Consider the following 18,083-nt stretch of genomic DNA (forward strand, 5'->3'; position numbering starts at 1 on the left):
ACAAATGGGAAACATGGATAATGGAATGCAGTTGCATTAAACTGGGTGATGCTAAGGAATTCAGATTAGGAAATGAGACACTTAAAGAAGCAGATGAGTTTTGCTATTTTGGCAGCAAGATGACTGACGATTGCCGAAGTATGGAGGATATAAAATGTAGATTAGAAATGGCAAGAAAACTATTTCTGAAGAAGAGAAATCTGTTAACATTGAATATAGATTTAAGCATCAGGAACTCTTTTCTGAAGGTATTTGTCTGGAGTGTAGCCATGTATGGAAGTGAAACATGGATGATAAATAGTTTAGATAAAAAGAGAATAGAAGCTTTCAAAATGTGGTGCTACAGAAAAATGCTGAAGATTAGATAGGTCGATCACTTAACGAATGAGGAAGTACTGAATAGAATTGGGGAGACAAGAAATTTGAGGCACAACTTGATAAAAAGAAGGAGTCAGCTAATATGACACATTCTGAGACATCAAGGAATCATCAATTTAGTACTTGAGGAAAGCGTGGGGAGTAAAAATCGTAGAGGGAGACCAAGACATGTATACAGTAAGCAGAATCAGAAGGATGTAGGTTCCAGTAGTTATTCGGAGGTTAAGAGGTTCACACAGGTCAGAGTACCATGGACAGCTGCATCGAACTAGTCTTCGGAGTGGAGACCACAACAACAACAACAACAACAACAACAACAACATATTAAATGAATCATTATAACAGCAATGATAAAAGCATGTACACCCTTGCATTTTTTTAAGATGTCAATGAGGATTTTTCAAATGTTGTTCAAGGTGATGTCTATCTGCATTCAATGTTTTTCACTCTAAATGAGAATCTTGATGAAATGAACAGGTTTTGTTGCTGGCATTCCTAAAGTATCTTCAATCTTTTTGACAGTCTGTGGTTTTTCCCACATGATCATTAACATAATGTTCTCCTAAATCCACTGAACTTTGAAAACTAATACTGTTTCCTAGGAGTATAAAACACTGTGCCCAACATAAACAGTTTTTACACAGGAGATGAAACTTAATGGCAAGCACAAATAAAAAGCACAAAATGTAGCTTTTCTGATTTATATAATTTTTCTCAGATATTACCTAATATATTTCTATGTGATGCCTCAGCTTTGTAATAGTGACATAAAAATGTGAGTACGGTGTTACTAATTAGCATAACAGACTAAGATATTGCAAAAGCAGTGGGCGCAATTCCACTGTAGTTCATTGCTTTTCCCCACACTCGTGGGTGTATGGTGGTCATGAGCTGCACTAGCATTTGCTGAGGTTTACTTGATCACTACTTGAATGACGGGAAAGATGATTCCTGCATATGAGGAATTTTTTTGGTACAACTGTAGAAGTGTGAAAGCAGCTGACAGGCACACAGACCACTTTGAAACAATTTAAAATATTGTGGAATTAAGATGAGCAAACTTGTTATGCTCAAAAAAAGAAAGTGTGTCGTTTTGTATGTTACATAACAGCAGATTACCCTGGAAACCTGAAAGAAAAGTTAACGCTATAACACTACCACAAAAAAAGAATTCTGTGCAAATAAATTTTAATAATAGCTGTATAAGCTAATGGAAAATCTTAGATAAAATATCCTACAAGTATTTAACTACAATGATGTCAACTGAATCTACCAATATCAGACACTGGCATTGCCTAGCAATGTAATGATATTGTTAGTCCAGTCAACGACCACAAATGGTCAAATAGGGAAAAATATACGTGTAGTCACAAAATTTTTGTACAGTGGAAGGAGGGAATGTTATGAACAACAACAAAAATCTCCACCACTGACTTGAGGGTAGGACTGGGCATTTAAAGGTCACTTTTTAATGTTTTTCTCGAATAATTCAAAACTGTTTCCCATTACATAAGTAAATTCTGTTATATTTCCAACAAAAAACACCCTATTCTTTTTTCTTTACCACCAAGACTTTCCTTGTTGCAGTAGATGGAAATGTCCCAGATTATTAAAAATAGTTTTTAATGGTGTAGAATTAGTGTTTAAGGTTAAATGAAGTGGGTTAAGAACAAACATTAGAAGTGTGTACCACATCTCACTGCATAAGGGATAAATTGTGTTCTAGGAGATGTGACATGGTGGAGGGGCCAGATGTGGAAGGTAGACGTACAAGCTTAGGTAAGGTAGGTTGCAGCATTGTGGTCATGTAATTTCCTATTTCATAAGTCTGCAAACTGAAGAGCCAGCAGGTGGTTTCCAACTCTTATCTACAAAACTCTGTCACAAGAAGCTACTACAGCTTGTTTCAGGAAGTTATATCAATCCTCTGCAGCATTCATTATGTTGGTGGTGCCATGAGCAGACATGTCCTGGAGGTATTTATTTTCCATCAAGTGTGTTAATGCTACATGGAATACAGGTATTAATTATTAATAATATTAAAGCAAAAAATGCATATGGATGAAATCTATGCAAATCTCTGCACACTATTCTACACTGCTAGGGGGGACATTGATTCTTAGTCATTGTGTACGGCAAACTTCCATGGAATGACAGATGGATTGATGGGGTTAAAGGGCCCAAACTACGAGGTCATCTGTCCCTTAATCCTATATGTCAAGCCAGGAATAGTCCCCAAAGGACAAAAGACAAATCCCAATGGACTCTACTGTATCTGAGAATCAAGAAAACCACGCGACATGTGCTAACAGAAGTGAGAAGGGGTGAAAGGGTGATGACGGGAGAGCTGTCTCACTCCAAAAGCTACTGGAGGCCCCCGAGACGTTATGCAGTCGGAAACACACCCTTTGCATCCGACCAGTGTTTCCACACCCTATGTGGCCACAAGAAACTAGCTACATGGAAAAGATAAAATCTCTGGAAAGAGGAGAATAACATGAGTCTGTCAACCAATGACAGGTGTAAACGAATAAACTGAATTAAAAAGGTGGAAAGGGCAGGAGCCAGACCAGACCACCTTGCAAGGGTAGCCACTGGGACCCTCGAGTCAGAGCAGATAACAGGTCACCTCTCCAATCCCTCAAGTGGCCAATGAGGCTAAGGTGCCCTACATCATGGAGAGGAGTAAAAACCACTTTCACAGGTAAAACATAAAACCAAATCAAATGCTACAGTGGTATCTCCTAGCACTAGAGGTGCATGTCTACAAGTTTAAGGTTTCGCAGAAAGGTGGCCAAATTATGGCAGCCCTGATGGGTATGGGTCATCTTGAGACGGGCACCACATTGACAGTGGGGTGGATCCCCATGTTGGACGATGTGGACATGGATCAGCCAGTGTGGCCAATGCAAAGCCGACAGAGGACAGCAGATTCCCTGCTAGAAGCATGAAGTGAACACTGTCACAGGGTACTGTGCTCTTTTATGATTCACAGTTTACTTGGAGAAACCAGGACACTCCAATCTGCATCCCAGGGCTCCAACAATTGTTGGTGTACAGTCAAGTAAAGGTCCGGTTCCAGTACCACATTTCCAAAGTTTGGACCCTAGTAGCCAACTTGGCCAACCAGTTCATTCCCTGGGATCCCAATGTGACCAAGTGTCAATACAATCAACTACAGACCATCCAGCATGGTGGAGATCATGAAGGAGATCCTGAATAGTTACAACCAATCAGTTTCTAGGGTAGCAGTGGTCATCAGACTGAAGACTAATTAAGGAGTCACTGCCGAATAAGAACGACTCAACAGTCCAAGAACAAAATTGGCTTGCATCCGTTCAGCAGGGAGCGTAGTTCACTGCATCTTGTACGCGTGTACACAAAACCGGTTCATCCATCAATCAAGCTGTCAGTGTATAACACGCCTGAGACCAGAAATGTGTCATAGTTGTCCAGGAACAGGTGGGGAAAACACCAGGGTTCTACTGAGTCTTTTGATCCAAAGGAGAGATCTATGCAGATCCAAGAATGGGGTACTCACCATGGGAGTGTACACGATTTTTCGCTGATATGGGGTGACTGGGGGGAAAAGGAGACTCAGCATGTGAACAGCAATTGTCACCCCAGCCCTTCGCCTGTTGTGGAAGGTAGATCTCCATAGCAGGAAAAAGGACACCATAGTTCACATGCTAAGATGAACAGCGAAAGTGTATTGTATAGTTAGTAGCAGTTACTGGTGCCTAAATTGTAATGGTAAGACACCACCCTCCACAAGTAGGCTGTTCATAGGACTGGTTCAAAAGGCATCTCTTGCAAGTTGGATCCCACAATGGTGTATTGGGTCCAGCATCCGCAATGCTAAGCCATCCTCCAATTCTGGTTTGGGTGGACAGTACGATAGTGACAGAAGTGTACGACATATATCTTGGAGGAAAAAAACCCGGAAGCCATGGGCGAGAGCCCAAGACTTCACATTTTGCATGGCACCCTGAAGTCAGAGTTCAGCAACACCCACAGTTAAGGAGCAATAGTAGATGCAGAAGCCATCCACTTCTAGGGAGGGTGACACTGTAAACCCCTCAGCTGCAGCAAAACCATTGACAGCCACTACAAAAATCAGTGACGTAGGGGTAGAAGGTCCAATGGTAGCAACACACCTCCATCAGCATTCTTCTTTCAGTTGTTTTATGAGGTAGTGGACCTGGGTTCAGAGGCATTTCAAGGTAATGAGATGTTCCATTGATGGACGCTCATAGCGTTGGAGAACCGCCTCTAATCTCTAATGGCCAAGGCAATTTCGGGCGTCCACCTAGGTAATGTCTTCCATCTGGGTGAGGAGTGGGGGAGCTCTTTCAGGAGAGGCACTTTCCCTCACCACGAGTGTCACTCACTCTTAATTTTGTGGACAGACTATGCCTCCCCAGCATATACTGTCCAATTCTCTTATTTGAGCAGACAAAATAACTTCATTGAGTGTGCATTAATACAGTGGAGTTATTTTTAACTATGAAATGAGTACTTATTGGCAACTGTAGTGAGCTATTAAGGAAAAAAAAAAAAGTTCAACAGCCGGGCTGTCAACTGTCTACCAAACTGAAAAATCTATCCAAAATGTGATAGACTGTCAATATGGATTTGACAATATTAATTTCACTGTCTCCACTATCACTGGCTGGAATACTTTTCACAGGATGAGGGGTATCAAGCCTGGGCTCTCCCAAGATCTAAAGAGGGCCATAAGCTTAAATGGTCTCCCTCTGCAACAGAATTTGATCACCTAGGTATTACGGAACAGAATTCAAGAAATGCATAACTGTACAGTAAATTACATCTCTGCACTTTAACATGATCAGTCCCGCTCCATCCAACAGTCACAACCACCTTGGAAGATATACTGTGGATGTGTGCTACATGGCTGCACTCAGTGCAGCCCACTCTACAACTGCGAACACTCTACAACTGCGAACAGTTCCAGAATGGAAGAAATTTATGCAGTCTACCAGTAACATAATTAATGGCGAGATAAGTGCATTAACTTTCTGGCCATTTGTTAATTCACCAAGTGACAATAACACAATTACATGGTTTTACAATACGTTGTCAACAACAGTCAGCAGCTAGGTGCCACATTTACCAACCGATTAACTAAACTGAAAGTAGCTCCACTAAGTAAACATGAGTCAGTTTCAAAGTTCTCTGTGAAAACTAAACACTCGGCTATGTCTGCCAGCAATTCATAAGGTACACTCCTGAGGGTTGGTGTAACTCTGTGGTATAGCCTGGTTCTTGACATAAAGTGAGGTAAAAAATGTAGGAAATCGTCTGCTCGCTCTTCAGTTAGCAGATCTATACAGGAGGGAACTGCACGACCACAAGCTGCCAATGTACCTTCCCTTGTGCTTATACCCTCCCTTCTCCTGCCTGTTACACAACCAGAACACAATTTTCCCCTTAATATAGTGCTACTGCACTTAGATGTTGTACAGGCATGTGATATTTATTCTTAACCCACTTCATTTAACAGTAAACACTGATTTTAAACAATTAAAACACCATTTTTAATAATTCATGATTTTTCCATATCCAGCAACAAGGAAACTATTAGTCGTAGAGAGTAAAAAGGACGACATTTTTTGTAGGAAATGTAATGTAGCTTAATTTTTTTTTACAGGTAAACATTTTCACTAGAATACGCGATTTTTGAGTTATCCAATAAAAACTCCAAAAACTGACCTTTAAACACCTCCACACCCATCCCTCCCCATGCTCACACCTCATCAGTGGGGATTTTTATTATATTGTTCACAGCATCCCATCCTCCTACCACTGCACAAAACTTTGTGACTAAACGAATATATTCCCCTAATTTTCCTTTGCTGTCTGGACAATGTGTCATGTGTGTACAAACAGAAAGAGAGGAAAATATCAAAAACTTTTTGTTTTACATTATATTATAAATTTTTAATGTAGGTTTTGGGACAGATTGATCTGTAGCATAGCTTAAGTCCATATTAGGTTGAAAGGTGACCATTTGACTGCGACTTAACACAGTCATTGAGTGAGAATACAAAATTTTAGTTGTTGCGGAATACTGATCTGTTGCCTAGGCCAAGCTCAAGGTTAAGGTTAAGCTGGAAGATGACTGATGACTGGTTGTGAGTTAGTGAAGTGATGACAAAGGCTTCGAGTAACACCTACAATATGTCAAACTTTAGTTCAATGCCCTCTTGTTTCATGAAAACTTTCTTCACTTACAACAACTGCGAAGAAAATTACCAACTGAAATTAGGTAATAAGGTGCAAATTGATACCTACTGTATGAGACTGAAGTACCCAATAAAATTTTTCCTTGCCCTTTTATCACATGCTCTGAAAAACAATTAGGTTCACATGATATCCACAGAGAAAAGTAAAAAAAGTTTCAAGTAGTAACAGCAATAAATGAAGGGAAAGAAGCTGTATAACTTATGGACCTTCTGTATCTATTGCTTTCACCAATCCCCAAATGAGGCAGGACTACAAATTTTATGCTAAACTTACAAATCTAAAACCTCATACAACTCAAAGACTTTGCCATAAAAATGTTTCCATTTATAAATTAAAGCAGAGTTCTGTGAGAAAGAACATTATTAAAAGGAGTTGTAACTTCTCTTTTTTACACCCCAAGCTTATGGATACAATACAACCAGAAGTCAAAGTTGTTCTCTTTGGTGGGAACAATTCCTGAAGATACTAAAATATTTACGGGGCTTCCTTTAAATAATCAATACTTTTGCACCACCACAGATACAGTTAACTTGAGATTCTCCAATAAACTTTTATTGGTCTCTTTTCTCAAATCGAAAGATCCCCAGATCCCGATTTTATAAAATATGTAATTACTTATAAGAAAATATATTGACAGGTAATTGCTACGACAAAACTGCTTAGAAGTTACAATATCATAACAACTGTTTGGCAATAAATATAAATCTGCATGGGTAAATGTGAAAAGTGAAATACGGAAGAGACATGAAGAGCAGGAAATCACACTTACAAATGCTGCTAACAATATTTGGAAGAAAAGAACTGCACTATTACATAACCAGTTACCTTACAAAGGCTGATTCAGAAGCTACAATGACTTTGGCTCATGGTGCTATCTTATCATTCATTGGGACAGTGTTACACCATTGATAAAAAATTTTGAAAGTGATACCTTCCTTCATAAGTGGTAATAAACAAAGTTGAAAATTACTGACCCATATCACTCATATCAGATTCTCCAAAGTATTTGAGGCTGGTGAAACAAGACAACAGGTACTTAAATGACCAGAAAATCCTGACCAGCAATCAACATGCTTCCGAACAGCTAGAAGCAAAAAAACGGCAATACCAGATTACATAGATGATATAATAAGAAACCTAGGAAACAACAGTGTCACAGAAGCTAATTTAAACCTTTTAAAGCTTTCAGTACCATTAGTCATGAAATTCTTTTACATAAGTTGGGAGTAATGGGGTTAAAACAGATGGAAAGCAAGTAGCTTATTTGCAAAATACATCACAGATTGTGGAACTCCAATGAGCTCATTCTAGTCACAAAATCAGATTAGAATCTGATGCAAAGTTGAAACAAGTGTGCCACAGGGCAGTGTGTTAGGCACCTTCTATCCTTATTCAGATAAAAAACATACAGCACTCAGAAATTGCAGATAAGATTACATTTTTCTGTAATAGTGAGCTATGTTAAGGACACATTGTCTACAACAACTAATCATTCCTCAAGTCCACAAATTCATGGCTCTAAGTCAACAAACTGTTCCTTAACGAGGAAAAAAAATTACATTAAATTTGGAAAAATGAATCAAGACCAATATCTCTATCTGGTACTAGGGAGAAACAAATAAGAAATACTTTGGTGTACAAACCTTTTACTTACTTATGTTGATCAAGACAAACTGAAAAAGCATACAACTAAACTCTCCAAGAGACTTCACTTCGGCATGCTTTGCCCCGAGAATCATTACAAAAGTAAGAAGATCCTAGAGTGGCTTACTCTAGTTACTTCCTGTCCCTTGTAGAATATGAAGCTTTTTTTTTCTAAAAACTAATAATCAATTAAATGAAATTTTTATATTACACAAAAGAGCTATCTGAATTGCATGACACAGCTCTACAAGAGCTCACTGCAGGACCCATTTTAAAAAGTTGTGCATGATTACTGTACCCTCCGAATGCATACAAAAAAGCATGTGTTGATAGAGCTAAAATTGGAGACCTGCAAAACAATTGCAATTACCATAGTTATAACACTTGCAATCATGGGTCCCCTCCATCTAGAACACGTAACGACAACTTGTACTCAGACATTTGAGCCACTTGGTGTCAATCTGTATAATACACAGGAGAAGGATACAGCATTTAGAGCAGAGTTAAAAACAGTTTTTGTGGAGAAGAGTTTCAACAGTATATGTACAGAATATGTTAAACTGCAGAAATACGAGGCCCTCCTTTAACTTGGTTCATTATTTTTTAGTCTTATCAAGTGTAACACCTATGTATGTCTTTGCACAAGACTATTTCTGTTGTTGGTTTCCTGTTTCAGATGCAGTGCAACATCTCCCCTCAAAACAGGGAACCAGTTGCAATAAAAAAGGTATAGTGTTCACAGGTGTTTGCATGTTTATAATTTTCAGATGCACACAACAAAATGTCATATTCTTGTTGTATTTCTGACTTTACTATCTTTTAAATAAAAAAAAGATCAAGATTGTTTACTTATTGCACTGCACATCCATGAAGGACATTTCATTTGGGATCTGTGGAAGAAAGTTGCATATCTGCTTTGAGTTGTAAATATTTACTGTGTATTCTTGTTTTTTTTCTGACATTTTCTACACCCTAAGAATCTCCTCACTATGGATACATTGGAATGAAAAGTACATCTAATCCACTACTTGCACATGATGTAAGATCCTTGTAGACTAGGTATGTGGAGTTTTCTTTCCAAATCATTTACTGAGCATGTTGGCTATGGCAATGTTAAAGCATTGGACTCCCATTCAAGACGAGTGTACCCCATCCGGCCATCCTGATTTCTCAAGTTGCTAAAGTGATGGTCAAGCGTTTGATAAAGCCAATAAAAGTTCCTGCACTATTGTACGTTTGTTTATATATCTATATATTATTTCTGTTACGTATCCAACATGGCTTGCACTGATGCACCGAATAGTCAAAGGGCGAATAAATAAAGACATATCAATACTCTTGCTAATTCGTATGAAGAAAAATTCATACGCGGCAATAAAGTGGGGACGGGTTACTGCCCCAAATTCGTCTGTGCTGTCCACGAATAAGACAGTTTGTTTACATTTCCTTTTAACTGAGAGATTATTCAAAAGCGTATTGATCAGTTCTACAAAAACAAAACGGTGATTAACTATTCTTCTTTTTAATGTCGCAGCACAATGACAAAATTTTAATCTGCTGGTGAGACGAGCGTTACTGTACATTGCGAATGGCTGTTCGTCCAGCCATCAGTTTTCAACAAGGTGGAGAACTTTTGTATTTATAACAACATATCAGTAAAATCAACGATAATTAATATAAAGGTTTCTGGCATTTCTCTGGTAAGAGCACAGTACACACTCCTAGAATACAAGTTACCTTGATTTGTTGCTCCTTTCCCTTGTCTTTTCACTGTGTTTGCTGTGAGAGCTTCTGTCACGAGACTTCGATCTTTTCCGAGAGTGTTTACTTTTGTGCCGCCTTTTCGGTGATTTGCTTCGTGTTCTCGATCTTCCCATGTCGTAAAAATATCACCAAGGAGAATAAAACGAACTGGCCCTGGTGTCAGGAACACAAACAGAATCTAACGACAACACATATCCGACATTACTCCAACGCTTCACTCCCCATGTTCAGTATATGCAGTGTTGCCAAGCTGATTATTTAATTGCGCCAAGGAATACTATCAACGGAAAATTAAAACACATGCAGACTCTTTAAATCTTTCATTTCCAGTTAACCAACAAGGAAACATACATTAATGACAAGTAATAGGAATTTATAAACAACCACAACGTAGGGGAACTACAAAACCGTATCGATAGTTGACTTGAGGATAGAACGTATCTGGGCAAACAACGAATAACTGGATATACAAATCTTGGGTAATCTATCAGGACTCTAATAACTCATGAATTCAATAAATGCTCAAAGAGTGAGCTCACAGTTTCTGGATGGTATGCAACTATCAAGGCCATTTCACACATCACGCTCTATCTACGTCCATTACATCTGCGGGAGAGCGTAAAATTCGCACAGACAAATTGTAAGCATCTGTAACCGAATTTTACGCAGATGTGAGATGTGCGCAGACCCAAAAGTAGGAGTTGGAAGTTTAAGGGCCGTATTACACGATGCTCCTTAGAGAACCCCACAAACGAGCTACGAATAGCAGCGATTCATCGAAGCAATATCTCTGCACACAGTCGTTCTTTCCGAGCACGCCGCACATGAGAGATCTGCCAAACAGTTTCAACGAATATTAAGAGCGCTACTGTGTCGAGAAGATTTGCTGTGTGAAATAAATTGCTGTTATTAATAGCAGTGGCAGTTGATCTCCGTATCCCCAAGAATACTTGCAAAAAATAAGTGATATATGAGGGGAATATAATGTATTAACCATGTTATGAAACGCCTTCCTCGAGAACTGTATTTATTCGTCCATAGACCAATTTGGTGCAACAGTATCAGACATATCAGAAACATACACAAACAATATACACATATAAAACATTAACAAAACAGAGTAGGATAAGGTGAAGATAGGTCATGAAATCGGCTTTGGGCTAATAAAAGGAACTGTCCCAGCATTCACTTTAGCGATAAGGGGAAACCATGGAAAACTCATGTCAGGATAGTCGAGTGGGGAATAAACTCCAATCCTCCTGAATGTGACTCCAGGACATTAAGACTGGAGTAGCCATCTCGCTCGGTGAAGGATTGAAACAGGAATCGTAAAATACAGCATCTACATTGCGAGTGCAACGTGCACAGTAAGTAAATAAATGAAAAAGGAGTTTTGAAAATAAAAACACTGCTGAAAAAAATGACAATATATGAACAAATTATATAGTACAAAATGCACAAAAAGCCAGTAATGTAGATAAACCCGAAACTTTGGTTTAAAACACCTCTCAGAAAATTAAACCCAATAGCACATTATATAACACTGCTAAACGGTACAACGCATCAACACACGAGAACCAGTTGACACCATAAGCATCACCAATAGATTAGCAACAGATCCTTTCACAGCAGAGGTGTGTAGCACTGCATCTGAAATAGAAAGTCAAATGCAGGAACATTCTTTACAGAGGCAACAGAGAACTGATGGTACATCAGTTCAGAAAAAAATGAGTGAGAACCTTGTAATCCTTTAAGCTAACAAATTCTTTTACATTATAGAAACACTTCTCAATCATAAGCGATTTTAACTCTGCTCTAAAGGCCGTTTCTGATTCCAGCATCTTTATGTATGTTTGCAATGCACTAAAAGGAATGGCACCACAGTGGCTCTCATGCCTTTGAATGCAGGTTGTTCTAAGTTGTTCTATATGGAAGGATCCACAGTTGCACGTATTATACCAGTGATAATTGGAGTTGGTTAGCTGGTCACGAAGTCCAGCTCTTGTCATAACCACATATGTGTATGTGAACAAGAAGGAAACAATAAGCAAACACAGCTTTTTAAATAGGGGCTCTGCAATGAGTCCTAGCCAAACTTTGTGACAATATTCGAATAGCCCATTTCTGTAATGTAAAACCTTCATTTAATCAGCTATTAATTTTACCAAAGAAAACTATTCCGTAAGATACAAGGGACTGGAAGTAACCAAAGTAAGCCATTCTAGCACCATCTGGGGAGCAAACCTTAAAAATAATTCTCAGAGCAAAACATGCATTATTGAGTTTCTGGGAGAGATTAGTTATGTGGTCTTTCCAATGTAAGTCCCAGTCAACGTATATTCCAAAAAGTTTTGTGCATCAAATCCTTTCTCATTTCCATCAAGCACCAAAAAGTGATTTAAGTTTTGACTCATTTTCCCAAGTTTTATACAGCTTGTTTTGTTCACATTTAGGACCAGGCTGTTGGCACCGATACATGATTGCAAGAATTTAATGACTTTATCAGCTGTAGTCGACAGAGATTCCCAAACATCACTCAATTTAGTTCCCATAGCAAATCTTCTCGACACATTAGCGCTCTTGATATTAGTTGAAACTGCTTGGCAGATCTCTCACGTGCGGCTTACTCGAACAGAACGACTGTTCGTAGCGATACTGCTTGCGATGGATCGCTGCTATTCGTCACTGGTTTGTGGAGTTCTCTAAGGATCATCGTGTAATACGGGCTTTACACTTCCAACTCCAAATTCCGGGCTTGTGCACAGCTCTTTTGCAGGTGCTTACAATACGTCTGTGTACATTATAAGTTCTAGTGCTGACGTAATGGGCGCAGAAACATGATCTGATAGTGGTGTCTGATATGTGTTCATCATTTATATAAAAATGGAACAGAACTCAGCCTAACACTTTCCTTGCATCAGATTATAACCTGATTTTATGACCAGCATGAGCTGATGTGAGTTCCACAACCTGTAGTCTATTTTGCAAACATGATTGAACACACTTGTTTTCTGTTCCTTTTATCCCCAACTTACCTAAAAGGAGTCCACGACTAACCACACTGAAAACTTAGAAAGATCTAAATTAACTTCGACAACACCATTGTCGTTATCCAGAATAACTAACTGCTTTGTCAGTGTAATCATTTGCCATAGACTGCCATAGACTTTTACCACCAATGCATCTTTAACTCACATTTAATTGTAACTAACTGTACCAAGAGTGACATGTTGTGACAAATATCCAATGTGCCAATCCATTGAAAAGTCATAGGGCCATAACATACAACTTATAATACAACAACGAAATCCAATATGGTTTTTAACAAAATTCTTCATTTGCCAGCTATTACCAAGTGTCCTAGTTGCATCGATTTTTACGGAAATCATGTCATTTTGATGTTACTTCACAGTTACCTTCGAGCAACATTTATTTCTCCTGAGGCCTAATGTGTTTGGGAAAATCTCAGACAACAGCTATCGATCGCTGATCGTTTGGATTCTCATGAAATCTGATGAGTTGCATGTGATGTGTGGCACTAGGGCTGCCTGCTTGCGACTTGTATGACTACTTATCAAGCACAGCTATGTAGTTTTGTTTCGTTTCACTTTGACCACGTTGATTCGTTTCACTTTGATGACGCTGAATACGAACTTTACTTTAGAATTTATACTTATTCAGGAGCCACATTCCACTCTGAGAAGTGCATTTGAAGAAGATTAAGAAGTAATACAAAAATAACAATTACATTGGCATCCTCCAATTTCGCAGTGATTAGCATTTTGAAACTTGTAGTACTGATGGAAAGTTCATAGTAATAGTCATGATATAATGGGTTTCATCTAATGATTCTGAGTTATTTCTGAAACAACCAACAAAGAGAATGATTTTAATTTAAATGTTTAGGGCAAATGTGATATATGTTTATACACAAGTCCCTCATCATTTCACATACTCTAACTCTTCCTTACACTATTTATAGCAAGAGTAACCAGTAGAGCTAATGAAACACTCACCTCAGAAGATGTTGCCTGCAGTAGGCAACGAAACGTCAGGAAGGAGAAGCAGTTTTATACATGGACCATGGCAATTCAGCCCAAAAGTTTTAATTAATGAAGACACCGTCCATGAAAACTTACATGTTATGACTTCTTGAACTTCCTTATTAATGTGATAAAGTATGTCATGTGGAATTTGATGTTAGTTGAATATAAGAGCACTTTCTCTAACCATAAGTTTGTTCATTTTGTGGCCCAAGTCTGATTAAAAAACGAACAATTAAGTTCCTGTGATTGCAATATGCAGCAATGACATTTGTGTTTTTGTTTGTCCCAAATATTTGGCTGTTCTGAACATGTCGCGATTCCTGAGGAGGTGGTTAGGCAGTAACCTAAGAGAACAGCTTAAATTATATGCTTGCTTGACATAAATATTCAATATTTTTTTCGAATATCTGATGATTTCTGGGGGTTTACCCACCCACTTCTCTTCCATAAAAATCGATGCGACCATGAAACTCATTAGCAGTCGACAAATGTGCTGCACAGGTGTACTTCACTTTGACATCACTTCCCAGTAAGCTTCAAGTGAAACTAACGTTTCCCACTTGACCTCCAGACGGAGCCCACGATATTTTGGCAGACCTCAGATTAGATTAGATTAGATTAGATTAATACTAGTTCCATGGATCATGAATACGATACTTCGTAAAGATGTGGAATGAGTCGAATTTTCCAATACATGACATAATTAGGTTAATTTAACAACATACTTAAGTTAATATAACAACTTTATTTTTTGTGTGTTTTTTTATTTTTCTTTATTTTTTATTTTTATTTTTTTATTTTTTAATAATTTTTTTTCTTAATTTATATCTAAAAATTCCTCTATGGAGTAGAAGGAGTTGTCATTCAGAAATTCTTTTAATTTCTTCTTAAATACTTGTTGGTTATCTGTCAGACTTTTGATACTATTTGGTAAGTGACCAAAGACTTTAGTGCCAGTATAATTCACCCCTTTCTGTGCCAAAGTTAGATTTAATCTTGAATAGTGAAGATCGTCCTTTCTCCTAGTATTGTAGTTATGCACACTGCTATTACTTTTGAATTGGGTTTGGTTGTTAATAACAAATTTCATAAGAGAGTATATATACTGAGAAGCTACTGTGAATATCCCTAGATCCTTAAATAAATGTCTGCAGGATGATCTTGGGTGGACTCCATCTATTATTCTGATTACACGCTTTTGTGCAATAAATACTTTATTCCTCAGTGATGAATTACCCCAAAATATGATGCCATATGAAAGCAATGAGTGAAAATAGGCGTAGTAAGCTAATTTACTAACATGTTTATCACAAAAATTTGCAATGACCCTTATTGCATAAGTAGCTGAACTCAAACGTTTCAGCAGATCATCAATGTGTTTCTTCCAATTTAATCTCTCATCAATGGACATACCTAAAAATTTGGAACATTCTACCTTAGCTATATGCTTCTGATTAAGGTCTATATTTATTAATGGTGTCATACCATTCACTGTACGGAACTGTATGTACTGTGTCTTATCAAAATTCAGTGAGAGTCCGTTTACAAGGAACCACTTAGTAATTTTCTGAAAGACAGTATTGACAATTTCATCAGATAATTCTTGTTTCTCAGGTGTGATTACTATACTTGTATCATCAGCAAAGAGAACTAACTTTGCCTCTTCATAAATATAGAATGGCAAGTCATTAATATATAATAAGAACAACAAAGGACCCAAGACTGACCCTTGCGGAACCCCATTCTTGATAGTTCCCCAGTTGAGGAATGTGCTGATCTTTGCATGTTACGAGAACTACTTATTTCAACTTTCTGCACTCTTCCAGTTAGGTACGAATTAAACCATTTGTGCACTGTCCCACTCATGCCACAATACTTGAGCTTGTCTAGCAGAATTTCATGATTTACACAATCAAAAGCCTTTGAGAGATCACAAAAAATCCCAATGGGTGGTTTTCGGTTATTCAGATCATTCAAAATTTGACTGGTGAAAGCATATATGGCATTTTCTGTTGAAAAACCTTTCTGGAAACCAAACTGACATTTTGTTAGTACTTCATTTTTACAGATATGTGAAGCTAATCTTGAATACATTACTTTCTCAAAAATTTTGGATAAAGCTGTTAGAAGGGAGATTGGACGGTAATTGTTGACATCAGATCTATCCCCCTTTTTATGCAAAGGTATAACAATAGCATATTTCAGTCTATCAGGGAAAATGCCCTGTTCCAGAGAGCTATTACACAGGTGGCTGAGAATCTTACCTATCTGTTGAGAGCAAGCTTTTAGTATTTTGCTGGAAATGCCATCAATTCCATGTGAGTTTTTGCTTTTAAGCAAGTTTATTATTTTCTTAATTTCAGAGGGAGAAGTGGGTGAGATTTCAATTGTATCAAATTGCATAGGTATGGCCTCTTCCATTAACAGCCTAGCATCTTCTAATGAACACCTGGATCCTACTATATCCACAACATTTAGAAAATGATTATTAAAAATATTTTCAACTTCTGACTTTTTGTTCGTAAAGCTTTCATTCAATTTGATGGTAATACTGTCTTCCTCTGCTCTTGGTTGACCTGTTTCTCTTTTAATAATATTCCAAATTGTTTTAATTTTATTATCAGAGTTGCTGATTTCAGACATGATACACATACTCCTGGATTTTTTAATAACTTTTCTTAATATAACACAGTAGTTTTTATAATTTTTGATAGTTTCTGGGTCACTACTCTTTCTTGGTGTCAGATACATTTCCCTTTTCCGGTTACAAGATATTTTTATACCCTTAGTAAGCCATGGTTTGTTACAAGGTTTCTTACGAGTATATTTAACTATTTTCTTGGGGAAGCAGTTTTCAAATGCATTTACAAAAATGTCATGAAATAAATTATATTTTAAATTGGCATCAGGTTCACGGTACACCTCATCCCAGTCTAACTGCTGTAGGCTTTCCCTGAAATTTGCAATTGTTAAATCGTTGACTGAACGTACTGCTTTGGAGGACTGTTTAGTATTGCTGAATGGAGCTATGTCATATATTGTAACTAGCTGTGCACCATGATCAGAAAGACCATTCTCAACAGGCTGAGCATTTATCTGGTTAAACTTATCTTGGTCTACAAAGAAGTTATCTATCAGTGAGCTGCTATCCTTTACCACCCGAGTAGGAAAATCAATAACGGGTGTCAAATTGAAAGAACCGAGTAATACTTCAAGGTCATTTTTCCTATTACCCTCTTTCAGAGAATCTACATTGAAGTCCCCACAAATAATAATTTGCTTCCCCCTGTCTGACAGATAGCACAACAAGGAGTCCAAATTTTTCAGAAATAGATGAAAATTTCCTGATGGGGACCTATATACAGTTACAATTATAAATGTGTCTTTATTTAATTTAAGCTCACAGGCACATGCTTCTATATGTTTCTCTACACAAAACTTTTTTGTTTCTATACTTTTTGCACAATGATAACTTTTGACATATATGGCAACTCCTCCTTTCTCCATATTTTCTCTCATTACATGTGCAGAGAGCTTATATCCACTTACATTTACCTTATTCATATCAGTAACAATGTGATTCTCAGACAGGCATAGTATATCTATTTCATTCTCAGCTTCTAAATCTTCTAAACAAACCAGAAGCTCATCTACTTTATTCTTTAAACTCCCAATATTTTGATGAAATATACTTACATTATTTTTAATTATACTTTTATGAGAACCTTTCCTTATTCTAACATTTGCAGTACTCTCCTGTCTGAGTTTCTCATTGTGCTTAGGCCTAGTTCCTATACCAGTGGTCACATGGTGTTCAGAGAGGCAGATTATGTCAACTGGGTTGGGTGACTTTAATTCATCAATGCAATTACCTAGGACTGAGATACAACTTGGTGGAGATAAAATTTCTGGTGATTGGTGAAAATTTATAATTGGAAGCTGTGATTGGTGATCTAATGTGCTAGAATTGTGCTGTTTAATTTC

The 18,083-nt window shown here is 37.6% G+C and overlaps 1 protein-coding gene across 1 annotated transcript in view; it reads right to left on the bottom strand.

Annotated features, from left to right (window-relative positions):
- Nucleotides 1-10,444, bottom strand: part of LOC126162855 (UPF0430 protein CG31712) — an 88,252-nt gene extending 77,808 nt beyond the window's left edge. The window contains exon 1 of the mRNA XM_049919630.1: nucleotides 10,027-10,444. Coding sequence (XP_049775587.1) covers nucleotides 10,027-10,166 — 140 coding nt within the window. The 5' untranslated portion in view covers nucleotides 10,167-10,444. The remainder of the gene's footprint in view (nucleotides 1-10,026) is intronic.
- Nucleotides 10,445-18,083: the final 7,639 nt, after the last annotated feature.

This window comes from Schistocerca cancellata, chromosome 2, assembly GCF_023864275.1.
Source record: "Schistocerca cancellata isolate TAMUIC-IGC-003103 chromosome 2, iqSchCanc2.1, whole genome shotgun sequence".
Classification (NCBI taxonomy): Eukaryota; Metazoa; Arthropoda; class Insecta; order Orthoptera; family Acrididae; genus Schistocerca; species Schistocerca cancellata.